The sequence below is a fragment of the Euleptes europaea genome, chromosome 4 (genome assembly GCF_029931775.1).
Source record: "Euleptes europaea isolate rEulEur1 chromosome 4, rEulEur1.hap1, whole genome shotgun sequence".
NCBI lineage: Eukaryota > Metazoa > Chordata > Lepidosauria > Squamata > Sphaerodactylidae > Euleptes > Euleptes europaea.
The window spans coordinates 37,145,579-37,163,509 of record NC_079315.1 but is presented as its reverse complement, the minus strand read 5'-3'; the positions used below and the strand labels follow the sequence as shown (position 1 = coordinate 37,163,509).

At 47.2% G+C, this 17,931-nt stretch overlaps 1 protein-coding gene across 1 annotated transcript in view; it reads left to right on the top strand.

Moving 5' to 3' along the window:
* The window catches only part of ADAMTSL1 (ADAMTS like 1), a 553,327-nt gene that overhangs the window by 493,353 nt on the left and 42,043 nt on the right, over positions 1 to 17,931 (top strand). Inside the window, exon 21 of the mRNA XM_056848970.1 lies at positions 6,186 to 6,313. Coding sequence (XP_056704948.1) covers positions 6,186 to 6,313 — 128 coding nt within the window. The remainder of the gene's footprint in view (positions 1 to 6,185; positions 6,314 to 17,931) is intronic.

Sequence of the window (17,931 nt, the reverse complement as noted above, 5' to 3'; positions counted from 1 at the left end):
TAAGTTGCTGGCAGCACCGCAGAGTATTAAGTCCAGGATTGCCTCCCCTGTGATTGGGTCCATGACCAACTGTTCGAGGACACAGTCATTGAGAATGTCTAGAAATTTTATCTCTTTGGCTTGACTGGAGTATGCATTTATCCAGTCAATATGAGGGTAGTTAAAGTCTCCTATTATTACTACTTCATCACCTTTGCATGCTTCCCTGATTTCATTCTCCATTTCTAGATTACCCTGAGCCTTTTGGTCAGGGGGCCGATAGAACGTCCCTAGTACTAAATTACCTTTGGGGCCAGAATCTTCACCCACAAGGATTCTGTAGACGAGTCTGCCCTTTTTATGGTTTCTAGTTTATTAGATACTATGCCTTTCTTGATATACATAGCAACACCCCTCCAATACGCCCTTCCCTGTCATTTCTATAGAGTTTGTAACAAGGGATGACCACATCCCACTGGTTCTCTCCCCAGCACCAGGTTTCTGTAATGTTTTCCTTTAAAACCATGCACTCTCCCCCATTTTTGCTTGGAGGTTTCTAGCTTTAGCATAGAAACACCTCCACACTGTGTCTTTCGATTTGCCTGGCATGTGTTCTTGGGCATCCTTACTTTACCATTCCCTTTCATGTCTACCCCATTCCCATGTGGGCAATCAGAAGCAATTTTCCCTTTGTCTATTCGCATTGAGTCTGCCCGAACCAGATGCTTGTCAGCTCCTATCGGCTTTCCCCCCAGGTTCAGTTTAAAAGCTGCTCTGCCACCTTTATAATGTTACATGCCAGCAGTCTGGTTCCATCCTGGTTCAAGTGGAGTCCATCTCTTTTGTAGAGGCCCGGTTTGTCCCAAAATGATGCCCAGTTCCTAACAAATCTAAAGCCCTTCTCCCTACACCACCGTCTCATCCATGCATTCAGACCAGAATTTCATAGAAAGTACCTTGTAGGTCCTGGCTTTTAGTCTTCTGCCTAGCAACCTAGGTAGGCAATCCTACCTACAAAATATGCCTTTTTTTAACAGGATCCCAAACAGTCCTGGTGGGGAGTTTCTTCCATAACTTTGAAGCAAATAACTCCCCACCAGGACTGTTTCAGCTCAGGAAAATGCCATGGGAGAGAAGGCCAAGAGCCCCTCCTCTCCCACGCACTGCAGTCCTGAGCCAAATTGGACACCTGCTGCTGTGTGGCTACAGGGCAGCCTCGTTAAAAAAAATGTATTGTGTAATTTGGCTCTGAGTCACCACTGATTATGCACTCAGAAATACTAAAGCAACCATGATTTTTACCTGTTTCTTCTTTCATTTGTATCAGATCATTCTGAGAAACCAGTGGCCACTGACGTAGAAAATAAGGAGTGCAATCCTGCTCCAGCTGAAATCTGTCTCACTTCAGTTGTGCATCTAAAATATATTAGATGTACATCTATGTATTAAAAAGTTGCATGTATGAAATGGTCCTAACAACTTTATAATTCAATTTCAAAGCATTTCTTCCATCTAGTTTCTATAAAAACATTGGACTGGATATGTTGCAGGCATAGCTATGAATGAATTTTACATGGCTAGTAAAGGAAGCAAGCCATATTGAATCAATGTCTTTCTTGGTTATTGTTTCCTTAAGAAGAAGCCAGGACTCCCCGTTGCTCTGGCTGGAGTTCGGGAGCTCTTGTGAAGGTTTAAATTGAGCGTCGTTTTTGACTTGAACTTTTTGTTGAGCAATGTGAAGGTCAATGTTGCTGGTGGTAGAACGCATCCTTCCCTCTGTGTTGTTTCCACCTCCTTTTATCCCCTCCCTGGACTATTCAATGGGTGGCCTTAATCTGGTTTCTTTTAGTGTACTGCCACCCATGGTGCTATGAGAGAGATCAAATATTCTTGACATTGTGGGTCATGATGCAGCAGTTTTCATTTGGGTGGGGAGAGATCTCATCAGCTCAGAGTAAGTGACTAGATTTTGATTGCACTTTGATGGACTTTCACATTCCAGCTCTCTCCTCCTCTGTTGTCCGCTTCCCCACTTTCTGTTTCTATCACCATCCTGGCAAAAGAGTTTATGTAAAACAGCTGCTGCAGTTTTCATGTGAGAAAAGCTAACTTGCCTTTAGGCTTTTCTCATTAATTTAACTTAAGAATGAATGAAGGCTGGTTCAAGTATTTTTAGTGGAAGCCATCATATTAAACATGTATCTGGATCAGAGCCACTCAAAGGCTTCCAGGAGCCAGACTAGATAGATAGATAGATAGATAGATAGATAGATAGATAGATAGATAGATAGATAGATAGATAGATAGACAGACAGACAGACAGACAGACAGACAGACAGACATCTGCTACAGAGACCATATGATAGGTAAGGTCTGTAGTCCAATGGGCCTAATCCCCTGCCTTGTCTGGGTGGCCCATAGAATTTTCTAGACTTGATGCCAAATTTGTACTTAAGCTCACATGCCCTGCCCCATGGGCCTTGATTCTGAGATCCTAAAGGCCCATGCCCTGACTTGGATAGCCCAGGCTAGCCTGATCTCATCTGATCTCAGAAGTTAAGCAGGGTCAGCCCTGGTTACCACTTGGATGGGAGACCACCAAGGAAGTTCTGGTTCACTGTGCAGAGGCAGGCAATGACAAGCCACTCCTATTCAGCTCTTGCCTTGAAAATCCTAATGGTTCACCATAAATCAGCTGTGAATTGATGGCACTTTACACACAGAAAGGTCCCCACATCATGAGTTGTGTGGGCCTGCGCCTTTTTCTCTTGCAGTTTTGTAATTGGTGCAGGGCTGCAAAATATGTATGTTCATTGGAGAAGCTTTCTCTGTTTTGCAAAAGGCACTGGTCTGACAGATATTTCCCAGAGTTTAAACTGGCAGTTTTGCTGGAACTATTACTCTTTTTAAAAACCTGTGGATTTTTAATATGTGACAAGCATTTTTTAATATAGAACAATGATTTAGGCTAGTTAGCAGGCAATGGATGGCTCCCAGCTATTTGGGACGTTGCCTGAGGCCCCTGTTCTGATGCTGCATTTTTCCTACTAGAATTGCCAGTTGGCCAGGGGAGTAAAACTAATCTGTCCTGCTCCAGGCCCTTTAGCAAGAGATTTGAAATGTAGGAGTCAGCAGGTGGTGCTTTTGGCGACATCTAAACCTAATCACCTGCTAATTGCTTCACATCATTCTGTGGTTGAAGGGACAGCTACAGGGGCCAGTTCCAAAACTGGTAACTTTTTTTCCTGTTTGCTCTGTGAAACAATGTGTATGGAAATGGCTTGGGGAGAGGTCCAGAGATGCATATCTCTGTCTGCTGGAGCAGTCAAACAAGAGAGTTGCTTGAAATGCCGTGAAGGCTATGCAAGATTTGTATCTCTTACTACTTTGTGAGATGATAATAATATTTAGCACTCGTGCATGTTATCATGTTGTAATCATTACAACGATCCTGCAAGGGAGGTGAGAGTTATTAGAGAATGGGAAACCAATGTGGCTTGGGCTTCATCTGCACATCACTGGATATTGTTGTCTCACACTATAGCGGGGATCTGCAATCAAATATGGCTCTTCAAGAAAGGGATAACTAAGGTATATTAGAGTAGGTGAGATGCTAGAATAACCAGTAAGTGAAGGAATTGGCAGGCAAAGATTTTTATGGGACTAAAGGTCTTTGTAGAGATGCTTTACAGAAAGTGAAATGATAGAGTTACCAGTAACCGAAGTGCAAACCATGCACAGATTTATGTCAGTGTAACGATCATGTAGGGGGCTCCTTTATTTATATTACTTATTGTGAGACATGGTGGGTGCCACTTCCAAATAAAGAAGCTGCAACAACCAGTGTTTGGGCTGCAGAAACTTTATGAATTATGAATCAACCTGCCAATTATTAGGGTTGCCAACCTCCGGGTACTAGCTGGAGATCTGCTATTACAACTGATCTCCAGCTGATAGAGATCAGTTCACCTGGAGAAAATGGCCGCTTTGGCAATTGGACTGTATGGCATTGAAGTCCCTCCCCTCCCCAAACCCCTCCCTCATTAGGCTCCGCCCCAAAAACCTCCCGCTGGTAGTGAAGAGGGACCTGGAAACCCTATCAATTATCAATAATGTTAAGCTGTATACTTTTAGTTATGCAAATAGTCTTTCTTATAGTGGCTCTTTATTGGCCACTGTCTCAATTTGATATACCATATTTTTCGCTCTATAGGACGCACCTTTCCATAAGACGCACCTAGTTTTTAGAGTAAGAAAACAAGAAAAAATCTTGTTTTCCTCCTCTAAAAACTTGTCTTATGGAGCGAATGCCAGCTGGGTGTGTGCGCGTCCGGACGGCGCGAGCCGGCATTCCCCGCCCCGATGGCCAGCTGGGAGGCGGGTGGGGCCGCACAGAGCCGGCTGGGCGTGTGCGCTGGCTCGCTCTGTGCGACCCTGCCCGCCTCCCAGCTGGCCGTCGGGGCGGGAAACGCCATCTCGCGCCGTCTCGACGCACACTCGCCCAGCCGGCATTTACTCCATAAGATGCACGGACATTTCCCCTCACTTTTGAGGAGGAAAAAAGTCCATCTTATGGAGCAAAAAATACGGTAGTTTGGTTCTTGGGCAGAACAATCCTAAGGGGTGCCTGCAAGCAGCAGGCTGTGGTGTAACTGTGGTGCCCCACTAGTCCTCTCCCTATAGGATTTGTTTAGAAAGCAGCAGGTAGGAAAAAGAGTCAGTAGCTGGGTTTCAGTAGCCACAACCGTGCCAGCATTCCCAGCAACCATGCCATAGTGTCCCATGGAGGTGTGGTGAGGCAGTGGGGCCCTGGTGGACAGGACAGGCAAAACCAATCAGGGGCCACCAGACACAGGGGCTGAGCCCAGCACCTGTCACAGCCCAGGGTGAAAGGGGCGGGGCCAAGGATGTTGGTGCCATGTCCGTGGCACAAACCCCACCCCTTCAAAGGACTAAGTTCCGTCACAAGTCCCTGGACAGCTGTCAGTGTGGGCAAGGGCCCTAGCATTCCTCCCCCATGGACACCCCAAGCTTGCCGCCAGACCACATGGAGCAAAATCTGCCCACACCTCAGAAGGTGAAGGGAGAGATGTCATAGAGATTCAGTGCAGTCATGGGTGCCCTGTTGTCACTAGAGGCCACACCTTCCAGCAGGATGCCCTTGCTGGCAGCAGAGCAGGAAGGAGGCCAGCAGGGTGGGATGTTGTACAGGGGCCCAAAGCACCTCCGACAGGCCCCCAGCAGCCTTACAATGCGCACTTGTCCCTCCCTGACATCCCTTGAGACAGCAAGCAGCTGCTCCAGGTGGCTGGCAGCCACCATCACAGATGCTGCCAGCCATTCCATCCACTACTGCCCAATAACCATCTGCTTTGGGATCACCACCTGGCCTCACAGTCACCTAACTTCTCTCATCCCCCAACCCCCACCTCAGTAGCCTGGCTGCTTTGGTTCTCCCCATCACTCAACTTTGGTCCTCCCCAATCTCTTCCTGGCTTGGCACAAAGGAATGGTAGCCTGGGGTATCAGATGAGCACCCCGGTGGGGGCGATGAGGCAGCCACATTGTTGGAAGCCCCTTCCTCCCTCAGCCCTAGTTCTGGGTCCTGGCTGCGCTGGGTACTGGGCATCCATCAATGGTCTCATTGACCACTGATGGGTCTTTTGGAACCTTGCAAATGATCAGGGGACTGTGAATAGCAGGGCTGTTTGGAGAGGTCCTAGAGGCAGTGTAGTTAGCTTGTGCTATGAGGCCATAGAGTATATATGGACAGTACTGTCTCTGTGTGTAAAGTGCCATCAAGTTGCAGCTGACTTATGGCGACCCCTTTTGGGGGGGGGGTTTCATGGCAAGAGACTAACAGAGGTGGGTTGCCAGTGCCTTCCTCTGCACAGCAACCCTGGACTTCCTTGGTGGTCTCCCATCCAAATACTAACCAGGGTGGACCCTGCTTAGCTTCTGAGATCTGACGAGATCGGGCTAGCCTGGGCCATCCAGGTCAGTACTGGCTAGCTTGAATTTTAGGTTATTCAGCGTATTCTGATGGAACACTACAGGGGAGTGAGCAAGTGTATCAGAGCAAGGGTATCTGTTTCTCCTCTTTCTACCAGTCTGGATAATATTTCAAAGCACGTACATTGTAGTGGCCAGGTAGGAAATGACCTTGATAACCAGTTTTTGATCAACATATTTACATGTTCCTGCAGGATTCTTCTTCAGCCAGATGACTCCTTGCAGATCCTGGAGCCAGTTGAAGCTGATGTTGGCTTCTACACCTGCAATGCAACTAATGCATTGGGATCTGACTCTGTTTCCATTGCTGTCACATTAGCAGGTAACATGTTCTCAGTGACCATCACAAAAGTTTCCTTGTTGCAGTCTGTCACGAAATTAAGCATAAACAGGAGCCAAGCCAGAGTCCAAAACCTGATGTACATGTTGGAAGCCTTACACACACTGGATATTTTAAGCTCAGGGCTCAAACAAATGACAGTCAGAAGAAGGCTAGGCAGCCTCCCCCTGCAACCTGGCCTCAGGCCTCTGTTCCAGTCCATCAGAGTCTCTGTTGGCCTCAACCAGAATGAGAGTGGGCTTGCTTACTTGTGTCCTCCTTCTGCCTTCCACCACTACCTGTAGCTGGGAACAGCAGGTGGGGGCAGTCTCTGTCCTTGGCCAGCCAAGCCAGTGCTAATCTCATGAAGGAATCTGACCTCTTGCGAGAGTTCCCAATCTTGGATGTGGCATTGGCAAGGCTTACACCATCTGCTGCTTGATGAGGAGGGCATCCTTATTTCAGGCATCTTCCTTTGATTTGCAGCCTGCTTCTAAAAGGAGAGCGGGCCAAACTGCATTCTCTTCTACAGCATGGGCGGTAGGCCTGCTTTCTTTTGGCACACGTGGAGCTTAGTTTCCCAGTTCTTGGAAGAGGGTAAGCTGGAGAGGAGAGTGAGGGGCCAGGGTTTCTTTGTTTCTACTTAGTGGCAGAAGCATCTTGGGCTGTGGCAAGGATACCTGTGAACAGAGTAGAACTGCTGCTCTTGTTTGCAAGTAGAATGGCTGGCTTTACTCATGAGCAAGAGCCTGCTCCAGGCAGCAACTGTTGGTTCTCGCATGGAGGGAGCTCCTGTTGCTGCCTTACCTGCTTGCCTCTTTCAGAGAGAACTCTGTGTGAGGGGGTGCAAAACGGGGCTTGGAGGCATGCTGATCTTGCTCATGAGTAGAATGGTGGGCTTTTCTCACAAGCAACTATTGGTTGCAGTGTGATGCTGTGCTCAAGGATAAATTTTCTGAAGTTGGCATTAGCAAATCTTACCAATTTTGAGGTCCGAATTACCCCCAATTTAAGGCTTTTGCTGCTAAAATCTTGTCTATGTTTGGGACAACATATGTGTGTGAACAGCTCTTCTGTGTAATGAATGTTAATAAATCAAAAGTATATTCTCAGCTTACAGAGACACACCTGAACAGCATACTCAAAATTGCTATAGCACAGACTTTGACTCCAGATTTTGAAGCAGAGTAGTTCAGAGCAAGAGGTGTCAATTGTTAAAGACATTTAAATAAAAGAAAATGCTGTAAGAGTGTTAATGTTTCAAGCATGTTTGTATTTTAAGTAAAAAATAATATCATTAATTGGCTTTGCTTGTGTCTTCTATAAAGTTTGTATCTTTACATTTTATGGTACACATGGCCCTGCCCGGCCGAGTGACATTTATGTTTTTTTTTAAAAGGTTGCCAGATGAATAAAATCTCAGGGTGAGATGTCAGAACCAAGGCGTAGACTGTGTTGTGCTTGGTTTGAGTGCTTTGCATGAAGGCTACCCTTGTTCATTATTCTAGAGCCATCATGAAGAGCCAAGGAAGTGCCTCTAAGAATTATCCTGTCCTCAGGGCGGGTTCAAGCCATTCAGCTGCCCCAAGCAGGCTGTATCCAATAACGCCTTAGCAAGGGGCAGTACAGCAGCAGTGGGAAGTACAGGAGGTTCCCTCCTATCATCCTTGCCACACAGTCCTCTGGACTCTGGAGCCCAGCCCTGCAGGGGCAACTAGAAGAGCAGCAGCAAGAATGGGAGAGAGTTTCTCTTCTTGGTTTGTGTCACCACCACTTGAGTCCAGGGCAGGACAGATGAAGGTTTTGCATTTAAAAAGCCTTTGTCTCTAGCCTGCTCTTCACTATTGTTGTTCCTTGTTGCCCCTTCAGGGATTCAGATATCTCTGGGAAACACCACCTATCCCCTAACAATCTGGTTGGGGTAGTGCTTTGACCGCCAGAGGAAAGAAGGGAGGAGAGCAGAGAGAGCAGGTGGGGAAGGTAAAGGGCAGGATGGTCAAAGAAATTAGGGGCTACTGTGGTCAAAGTGCTGCTACAGTCTTCACTGTGCTCCAAGCTGCCCCTCCCCACCCTACTAGGCTGTGTTCACCAAATTAGAGGGGTCTCCTATTGTTTTTTTTAGGAAATTAGCTAAGAGACTGGTAGAGCTTTGCAAGAAGGTTGGCTCCGGGGTCTTTTCAAGCCTATTTTTATGGGGATGAGCTCATCAGTTAAAACACTATCAATAAGAAGCATTTCTATCAAATAAAAAAGGTTTTTTATTAAAAGGAATTTTAAAGCACACACAGAATAAGCGGTACAAGTAGAAGAGGAAGAGTTGGTTTTTTATGCCAACTTAAGGAAGAATCAAACTGGTTTACAATCACCTTACCTTCCCGCTCCAGGCAAAAGGGGCATCTTGAAGCTCGGGTTTTCCCGCCCTTTGCTTGGGGAGAGGCAGGACTAAAATTCTCATTTCCTGTCTCCTGGGCGGGAAAGCCTCCAACTCCCAGTTTCCCTCCTGCCTTTGCGGAAGTAGCACGCAGTAGCAGAGCTCCTCTACTACTTTACCTTTGTCTTTCTTCTGTGTGTTTGTTGTTCCGTGTGGTAGTCCTTCATTTCGCGTCTGTTTGTTTACCTAAAAAAAAATTCTTTACTCCCTGTCCTCTCTTGTCTCTGCCTACCGCCCGCTACGACCTAAAATGGCGGCCGCGGTAAAAGACGTTCCCAGAGAGGACAATTTACTCTCCCTGAAGGACTACGATCCTTCCCTCTGACTCCAGGGAGCCCAGCCTCCGGAGGATTCCTCCATCAGCCAATAAGGCGGACTCTCGGAGCACAAAGAGCCCGGCGGCGCGGTAGCCTCCACATCTAAAAAGGCGGGAAAGGCGACCACTAAGCGCAAGCATACAGGCGCTGGCGGCTCCACAAATAGGAGCCGAAAGCGGCGACAGGACCTAAAGCCTAGCTCGGGTGTCCAGCCGGCAGCTTCTTCCGACTTCTCCTCCTCCTCCCGGTGCGTGGAGCAGTCGGCCCGCAGCAGGAGGGGGGGGAGAACCTTTTCCATTGAGGACATGGAGGCGGTGATAGAAAGGGTTTTAGATGTAGACAGGCTATGCAAGCTGCCCACTCCCAGCCTTCAGCCCGTTCAGCCTCCAGCCCAACCTCTAGCACCACAGGGGGCAGGGCAACTCTCCACCCCACTCCATGGATAGTGAACCTTGCTGCAGCCACTCCAGGACCTTTGGTCCCTGGCCCTCCAAGGCTGCCTTGAAGACACAAGGTGGGACCATTCAGGGGCAAGCGGGGGAAGCTGATTCCACCTATTCCTCCGAAGAGGACTGTAGGGAGGAAGGCGAATATGACTCTGACACTGAGGTTACCATTAATCCTGGGGAAGAGCAGCCTAGGATATTCTCTCCTGAAGACTACCAATACCTATTATCTAAGGCTCTAGTCGCCCTGGAGCTCTCTGAGCAGCCTCAGCCACCTAAGACAGATGACACTACTACCAAGGTTTGGCCTGTTGGCACCAAGGATTACTTCCCTCAGGGCACTCCCCAAAGTAGGAGGGTTCCTTTACCAGACTACTTTGTCAGACTTATTAGAGCAGAGTGGGAAAAACCTACCCAAAACAGTCTGTTTCCCACTTCTATCAAGAAGTTGTATGGGATGTCTTCTCCGGCCATGGAGCTCCTCAGTCTGCCGGTGGTGGATTCTCCAGTAGCCTCCCTCCAGTCACCAGATGGCCTATCTGAGGAGGGAATAGGTACCATTAAGGACCAATTTGACCGGAAAATGGAGTTCCTTTCTAGAAAGGCCCATGAATCTACAGCCCTCACCATCCAGGCCACGGCTACTGCAGCCATTATTGCCAGGGCCTCTATTGCATGGGCAAAGAAGGTCTCACAACTGGTTATGGGGACAGATAGGAGAGTGTCAGACGGCATGGAAAGGATTATTAAGGCTTTTTCTTTCCTCGCCGATGCATCACTGGATGCCCTTTCCTTCTTGGCTAGATCCATGTCCTCAAATGCCGCAATTCGCAGAGCCCTATGGCTCAGAACCTGGCAAGTCAACACCAAGTTCAAGTCAGTCCCTCTGTCCTACCCTCTGCAGGAGGGCAAGTTGTTTGGAGAATGCCTGGACAAGATGTTGGCTGAAAACAAGGATAAGAAGCGTACCATGCCCAAGACTTCTAAAAAGGAAACGAAGGGATTTTCTCACTCCTTTAGTTCTGCGCACACCCTCCATCGCTTCAGACGGGACCAGAGACGATCATGGGCCAACAACAGCAACAACAATCAACAATTCCGAAGGCAGGGACGCTACAACCTTCCACTCCAGCAGTCCCAATTCAGAGGAGACAAGTCGGGCAAGTTCCAGAAACCTAACAAGCAGTGACTACGACCCTGTTCCTGTGGGCGGAAGACTTCAACACTTCTACCCACAGTGGGCGGCCTCCCAGACGGATGCCTGGGTGCTGCAATTGATTCAAACCGGCTACAAAATCGAATTTCAAAGCACCCCTCCGGACCGCTTTTTCCATTCCCCAAGAGCACACTCAGACACAAAGCATCTTCGGACCATGGCTGCCATAGACCATCTGTTAGATATCGGTGCAGTGGAAAGAGTACCTTCTCAAGAACTGCAAACCAGAGTGTACTCAACTTTTTTCACGGTCCCGAAGAAAAATGGAGATTGGAGGGCCATACTAGACCTAAAATTCCTGAACAGGTATGTGCCCACAAAACACTTCAGGATGGAGACCCTGCACTCCATAATAGAGGCTCTAAAGCACGGTGCCTTCATGACATCTATCGATCTAACGGAGGCATACCTCCATGTACCAATCCACAAATTGCACCGACGGTACCTCAGGTTCGCATACGACGGAATTCACCTGCAGTGAATCAAGCCCCTCCCTTTCAGCTTGGGTTCTGCCCCCCGAGTGTTCACCAAAGTTCTGGTGACCCTCATAGTGGAACTACGTCAGGAGGGGATACAAATCCGACCTGCTGGTCTTTGCTCCTTCACTCCAACAATCACTATCGCACACCGAGAAGGTACTCCAGACCTTAGAAGAACACGGATACCTGGTGAACTACAACAAGAGTCTTCTACAACTGTCACAGACCATAATACACCTAGGTGTCATCATCAACACGGCTGCAGACACCATCATTCTTCCAGAGGACAAGGTCTCCAAGATCTCCACTCTTGCCAGTCAGCTGTCCAAGGCCTCATCGTCTCGTCTCCTTACTCTAGCCAGCCTGCAGGGTTTGATGATATCCTACACTCCAGCAGTTCCCTGGGCCCGCTTCCATGCACGTCCCCTCCAGTGGATATTGAGACCCTACCAGCGACTCATCACCAGAAAAATCAACAAGGTCGTTCCTTTGAACCAGTTGACCAGGACAAGCCTCAAATGGTGGAGTCGACCAGCCAATCTCCGGGGGGGCAAGCTGTTCATACTACCAGAATCTATTCAACTGTTCACAGATGCATCCCTCCAGGGTTGGGGGGCAACCCTAGGGAAAGAGATGATCCAGGGTACCTGGATGCAGGAAGAGGCAAAGTCTCACATCAATCTCCTCGAATTAAGAGCAGTACGTCTGGCCTTGCTCCACTTCCACCATCACGTCCATGCCAAAAACATTCTCATTCGGACTGACAACATTTCAACAAAGGCGTATATCAACAAGCAGGGCGGGTCCAAGTCAACCTCCCTCCACCTAGAGGCCAAAAGGATTCTCAGATGGGCAGAGAAGAACCTCCTTCACATTCAAGCAGAACACATTCAAGGAATCCAGAATATACAAGCCGACTGGCTGAGCCGGCGGACTCTAGACGAAGGGGAGCGGTCCCTATGTCAACAGGTCTTCCAGATGATCAACCAGCAAGTGGGTCCTCTTCAAGTGGACCTCTTTGCATCGGGCCAGAACCACCAACTCCCCAGATTCTTTTCCCGCTTCTTCCATCCAGATGCGGAATAAGTGGATGCCCTGTTAGCCCACTGGCCATCCGGGATACTGTACGCCTTCCCTCCTCTTCCCATCCTTCCAAGAGTGATCAGGAAGATACAGATGGAGAAGGCCCTAGTGGTCCTCATTGCACCAGATTGGCCACGTCGCCCTTGGTATGCGGACCTAAGGGCTATGTAAGTACGGAGACCCTGGCGTCCACCATCACTTCCCAACCTACTCCAGCAGGGACCTATCACTCATCCCAACCCTGCTTGGTTCAAGCTCAACGCGTGGACATTGAGAGGTTAACGCTCTCTTGTCTAGGTTTGAGCGATGAAGTCATTGCTACCATCATCGAAGCCAGACGGCCTTCCACACGCAGGGTCTATGAATACACCTGGAGGACATTTGTCAGATGGTGCCGAAGAAAATCGAAAGACCCGTTAAATGTGGATCATCCATCTCTACTAGCCTTTCTACAGGATGGAGTGAAAAGGACCTCAAGACTAATACCCTACGAAAACAAGTCTCAGCTATCACGACAGTGGTTCCTTCTCTGGACGGCTATCCTCTAGCAACCCATCCACAGATTAGGGCCTTCCTCAAAGGAGTATCTCAGACACATCCTGCTCCAGTGCATAGGTTTCCAACCTGGAGCCTTAACCTGGTTCTCCGAGCCTTAACTAAACAGCCTTTTGAACCTCTAAGAGAAGTTCCCCCACAGTTCCTGGGCATGAAAACAATCTTTCTCACTGCGGTCACCTCGGCAAGGAGAATTTCCGAGCTTGGAGCCCTTTCAATCAGAAAAGAGTTATGTTCCTTCCAGAAGGATAAAGTTGTGCTTCGCCTCGATCCTTCTTTCATCCCTAAAGTCAATTCCACCTTCCACAGGGAGCAGGAAATTTATCTACCTTCATTTTGCCCAAACCCTAGCATTGCGAAAGAAAGAGAATGGCACACATTAGATGTTCGCAGGGCCATTAGAATTTACATCAACAGAACAGCAGCCTTCAGGTCTTCGGAATCTCTCTTTATCTCAGTTTCGCCTCCAAACAAAGGCCATCGCTTGTCCAGACCTTCCCTAGGTCGAGCACTTAAACGCTGCATCTCTGAAGCATATCGGAACAGTACTCTCCCAATACCAAAGGGGCTCACTGCCCACTCAATCCGAAGCGCAGCCACTACAGAGGCAGTAAACAGGCACGCTTCAGTAGACGAAATCTGTAGGGCGGCCATCTGGTCGTCAATCTCTACTTTCATTCGCCACTACCGCATCAATAGCTATGCCTCTGCAGATGCGGCCTTTGGGAGAAGAGTCCTGCAGCAAGTGATTCCTGAAGGGGAAAATTAACTCCCACCCAGGAAATACCTAAGCTCTTGGACATCCCGAGCTTCAAGATGCCCCTTTTGCCTGGAGCGGGAATGTAGCCCTGTTACTCACCGAGAGGGCTCTTTCCGCTCCGAGGTAAAAGGGGCATCTTGCCCCACCCTTTTTTAGGGGGCAGGTTTTTATAACCTGGGCTAATTTATCTATACCTACAGGCAAGGAATTTTCCCCTCCGGTCACTCTAATAGTCTAGGTCACAAAACAAATGCCAATGACCGTTTCTAGTAAGTGGACACATGGCCGTCTTACACTAGTTGCCCCGATTCACTAGGGCAGATTCATAATAGATTTTCCATACTACACTATGTTCGTTCCTTATGTGTGGCTATGGTGTTCAATGTTTGATATGTTCCATACCTTGTTGGGTTGTGGTTATCAATGTTTTTTCTCTAGTTTGTTCTTCCTGTCTCTAGCATCTGGCTTCTTGGAAAACTGGAAGTTGGAGGCTTTCCCGCCCAGGAGACAGGAAATGAGAATTTTAGTCCTGCCTCTCCCCGAGCAAAGGGCGGGAAAACCCGAGCTTCAAGATGCCCCTTTTACCTCGGAGCGGAAAGAGCCCTCTCGGTGAGTAACAGGCCTACATTCCCCACAACAGACACCCTGAGAGGTAGGTGGATCTGAGAGACTGTGACTAACCCAAGGTCACCCAGCTGGCTTCATATGTAGGAGTGGGGAAACAAATCCAGTTCACCAGATTAGCCTCCGCCACTCATGTGGAGGAGTGGGGAATCAAACCTGGTTCTCCAGATCAGAGTCCACCGCTCCAAACCACCGCTCTTAACAACTACACCACTTTGGTACACAAAAGGCCTGAAGGATAAAAGGGATAGAGGGGGATTATAGTTACTGATCAGAGGAGGAGGCCATCCTTAATGGCAGATGCGTGCGTTCTCATGAGAAGAAGCCATACAAGTGCACGGGATGCATGTAGCAGATCCAGAAACAAACATGCCATATTATTGTGAATGGGGTCCCATTTATACCCCAAAGAGGAGCTGGAAGTATGGTTCACTTCACCTGGCAATAGCAGTCATTGCCAGTGGACAAAAGGGTTGCTTGCTTCTTGATTAGTTTAACAGTTGAGTAAGAAAGAAACGGAGTATGAAGGAATGGCTGGGTACTTAGATTTAAGTACCCTTAAGTGTTATCTACAGAAAAGTAGATGAGGGAAGATGGCATGGAAGATTTCCAGGAAGGGGTTTCCCAGGAAGGGGTAGGATATCTCAGATGGGTTTTGGGCAAACTGATTTGAACTTTGATTAGCTTAGCTGGACATCTGGTCCAGGACAGAGGGAGGATTCCCAGTTCTCTGAATTGAACTTGATTGCTGAGAGGATTAAGGAGCTGCATATCTGCTGCAAGGAGAGAACTAAACATATGCTAAAAGGAGCTTGGTACATTCTTATTGTTCTCCAGGTTCCATCGGGCATGGGCCTGAGGGAGGCAGGCAGGCAGGCATTCTTGAGCAAGCCTGGTCAGCTTCCAGAGCTATCCCAAAGTGCCATGTTGTCCCTGGCTGCACAGCAGTGCCCTGCGTGTGTGCGTTCACTCCAGTCCTGTGCACCTCTCCTGGTTGTGCCAGGTCATCTAGGGCTGTCAGGTGGCCATAACAGCTGTATCACTTTAGCTCTGAGTCAGCCTTGAGGGTCAAGAAACCAGGCAACACTCAAGAGTTGGTGATATAAGGTTGCCAGTGGCTGTACTCATATCTCAAGAGAGGGGGATCTTGGATAGCTTGCTGTTGGAGATTCCTAACTTGAGACTTCTTATTCAGTATGCTCTGGGTACTAAAACAGACCTACCATACCATATATCTAGGTGAAGTAGTAGGGTTGCCAACCTCCAGGTAGTAGCTGGAGATCTCCCACTATTACAGCTGATGTCCAGCCGACAGAGATCAGTTCACCTGGAGAAAATGGCCGCTTTGGCAATTGGACTCTATAGCATTGAAGTCCCTCCCATCCCCAAATCCTGCCCTCCTCAGGCTCCGCCCCAAAAATCTCCAGGTATTTCCCAACCTGGAGCTAGCAACCCTATGAAGCAGCCACTTTAAGCAGCTCCATTTTCCAACTTCTCTGCATGTTGTTTTTAATAATAAGCAGAAGTTCATTTTGATTTGTTGCTTGAGGAGTGAAAAATCCTGAAGTCAGCATACTAGGCGTTGTTGTATTTTGTTCACTTGTGCCATTTTAGGGTTTCCATTGCTGAATGGCCCCTGGCCCCAGCATGGTGGAACCCTCTGTCGAACGAGACCTGGGCCTTGTGGGACCTGGCTCAGTTCCATGGGGCCTGTGAGACAGAGATGTTCCACCAGGCCTATGGTTGAAGGCAGCGACAGTTTTACAGCAGCTGGCCTTCCTTTCCTTTCTTTTCCTTTCCTTACAGCTCCCCATTTGCATAATCTGGCCATAATTGTTGTTAGGGCTCCATTTTAGTTTTACTTAAGTTGAATTTTAAAGTTTTAATATTAATATATATGATTGTTTTAATGTTTGAATTGTGGTATTAAAGTTCTTGTTAACCGCCCTGAGCTCGGCTTGTGCTTGAAGAGGGCAAGATAGAACCTAATAAAATAAATCTTTCAGGATAGGACTGTACAAAAATCAAAATAATTTTTTACCTTCTCCTATCTTCATGTTCTATTTCCGTTTCCATTTATTCCACCCTCAGCAGCTTTGGGAAACAATTGTGTTTTCTCCACCCCCTGGCAATGTTTTAATTTGTTGAAAAATCTTAGAATTCAATGCCTTAACCTTTGGTTTCCCCTGAGTTCATTATACTAAAGTGGGTTTTTGCTCTTTTTATTCTTACATGAATCTTTTCCAATCCATCTGTTTTGGAATGGGTTGCTGAGAACTGGACAATGAACTTGAGTTGATACTGCCAAATAGAGAGGCACTATTACTATGGAGGTTCACATTTAAATCAATGGGTTTACTCATATGCTTAAAGTTGAATATTCCTTTAAGTCATGTATTGGATAGTGGGCTCAGCACTCAGTCAACATCTTGTAGGGTCAAGCTCTTCTTTCCCCCCAGGTTCTAGCCAAGGCATGGTTGACAAGCTTCCAGCAAATGAAAACTCATAACAGATTAACTTTCTTGTTTACATTTGTCCAGCAATGGTTCACTTCAATGACAGACTAAATATCCTTTGAGCACTTGGACTTCAGCACTAATGAAAACTTGTCTAGGAAGAGCAAGAGAGATTGTGAGATCATGATTGCTTTCCACTGTTTGGGAGATGGCTTTGGCAGGGAGACCCAGGAAAATCCAAAGCCACAGAATGAGAGCATAAGAAGAGCCTTGACAGATCGGATCAAGGGTACACCTATTCTAGCAAAGATTGTGCATACACACTTTCCCTAATCAAAAAAATGAACCTACAGTCCTTTTAATACAGTTATTATAACCAATTCAGATTAAAATTTAATAATAGTAGGTAGTGTTCAGAAAAGGTCGTTCATCCTTCACATTCTGGCACCTTGCTGTCCAATTTTCACAGTTCAACCAAGGCAGTAGAACCCAACAGATAAAGCAAGTGACAGAGATATTGTCCAACCAACACAGTTACACATATCTTTCCACCAAGCAGGATTGCAGTAATAGATTTCATGACCTAGCATTTCTGCCAGCATTGTCACTCATTGGCCACCTGGTTCACCTGGTTCACCTACACAGTGGATAATGCGATAGCCCTTTGAAAATTCACCATTGTGCAAAATGTGTTTAGAGGGATGCTCCTTTTCTGTCAGAAGTAGCTTCCCATGTTGACTGCAGTGATTTTAACCATGCTGTTGGAAACACCCGAAAAAGAGGGGTTGTGACAGTGTTGTTACAACTACCGCAACTGTTTGGGAGAAATGTCTGCATTTTATTCCTGAGCAATGCGCTTCGGTGTTGCCATTTTTACATTCTAGATTTTTTTCCTGGTTTTTATTTTCTTACATATGTATATTTATTTAAGTATTTAATTATTTATACCCTGACTTTCCATAGCACAAGCTGGCTTACAAATTCCTATTTAAAACATAGAGAAAACTGTAAAACACACATAACACCTGCCCTCCTCAAAAAATCTGGGAGGTGTATATGTACAAAACAAAAACTATACACTTATGCATACATATGGTGAAAAATCCCAAGTGTCACATGTGAGAAAATACAATATTAATTTGCAATCTTAAAAAAAGGTTGGAACGCCAGACCCCATCGCCATTAAAAGCTACTGGTAAAAAAAAATAGCAAATACCACAATCTTCCTGTTTGATGAAGTCATTTTTCTTCCAT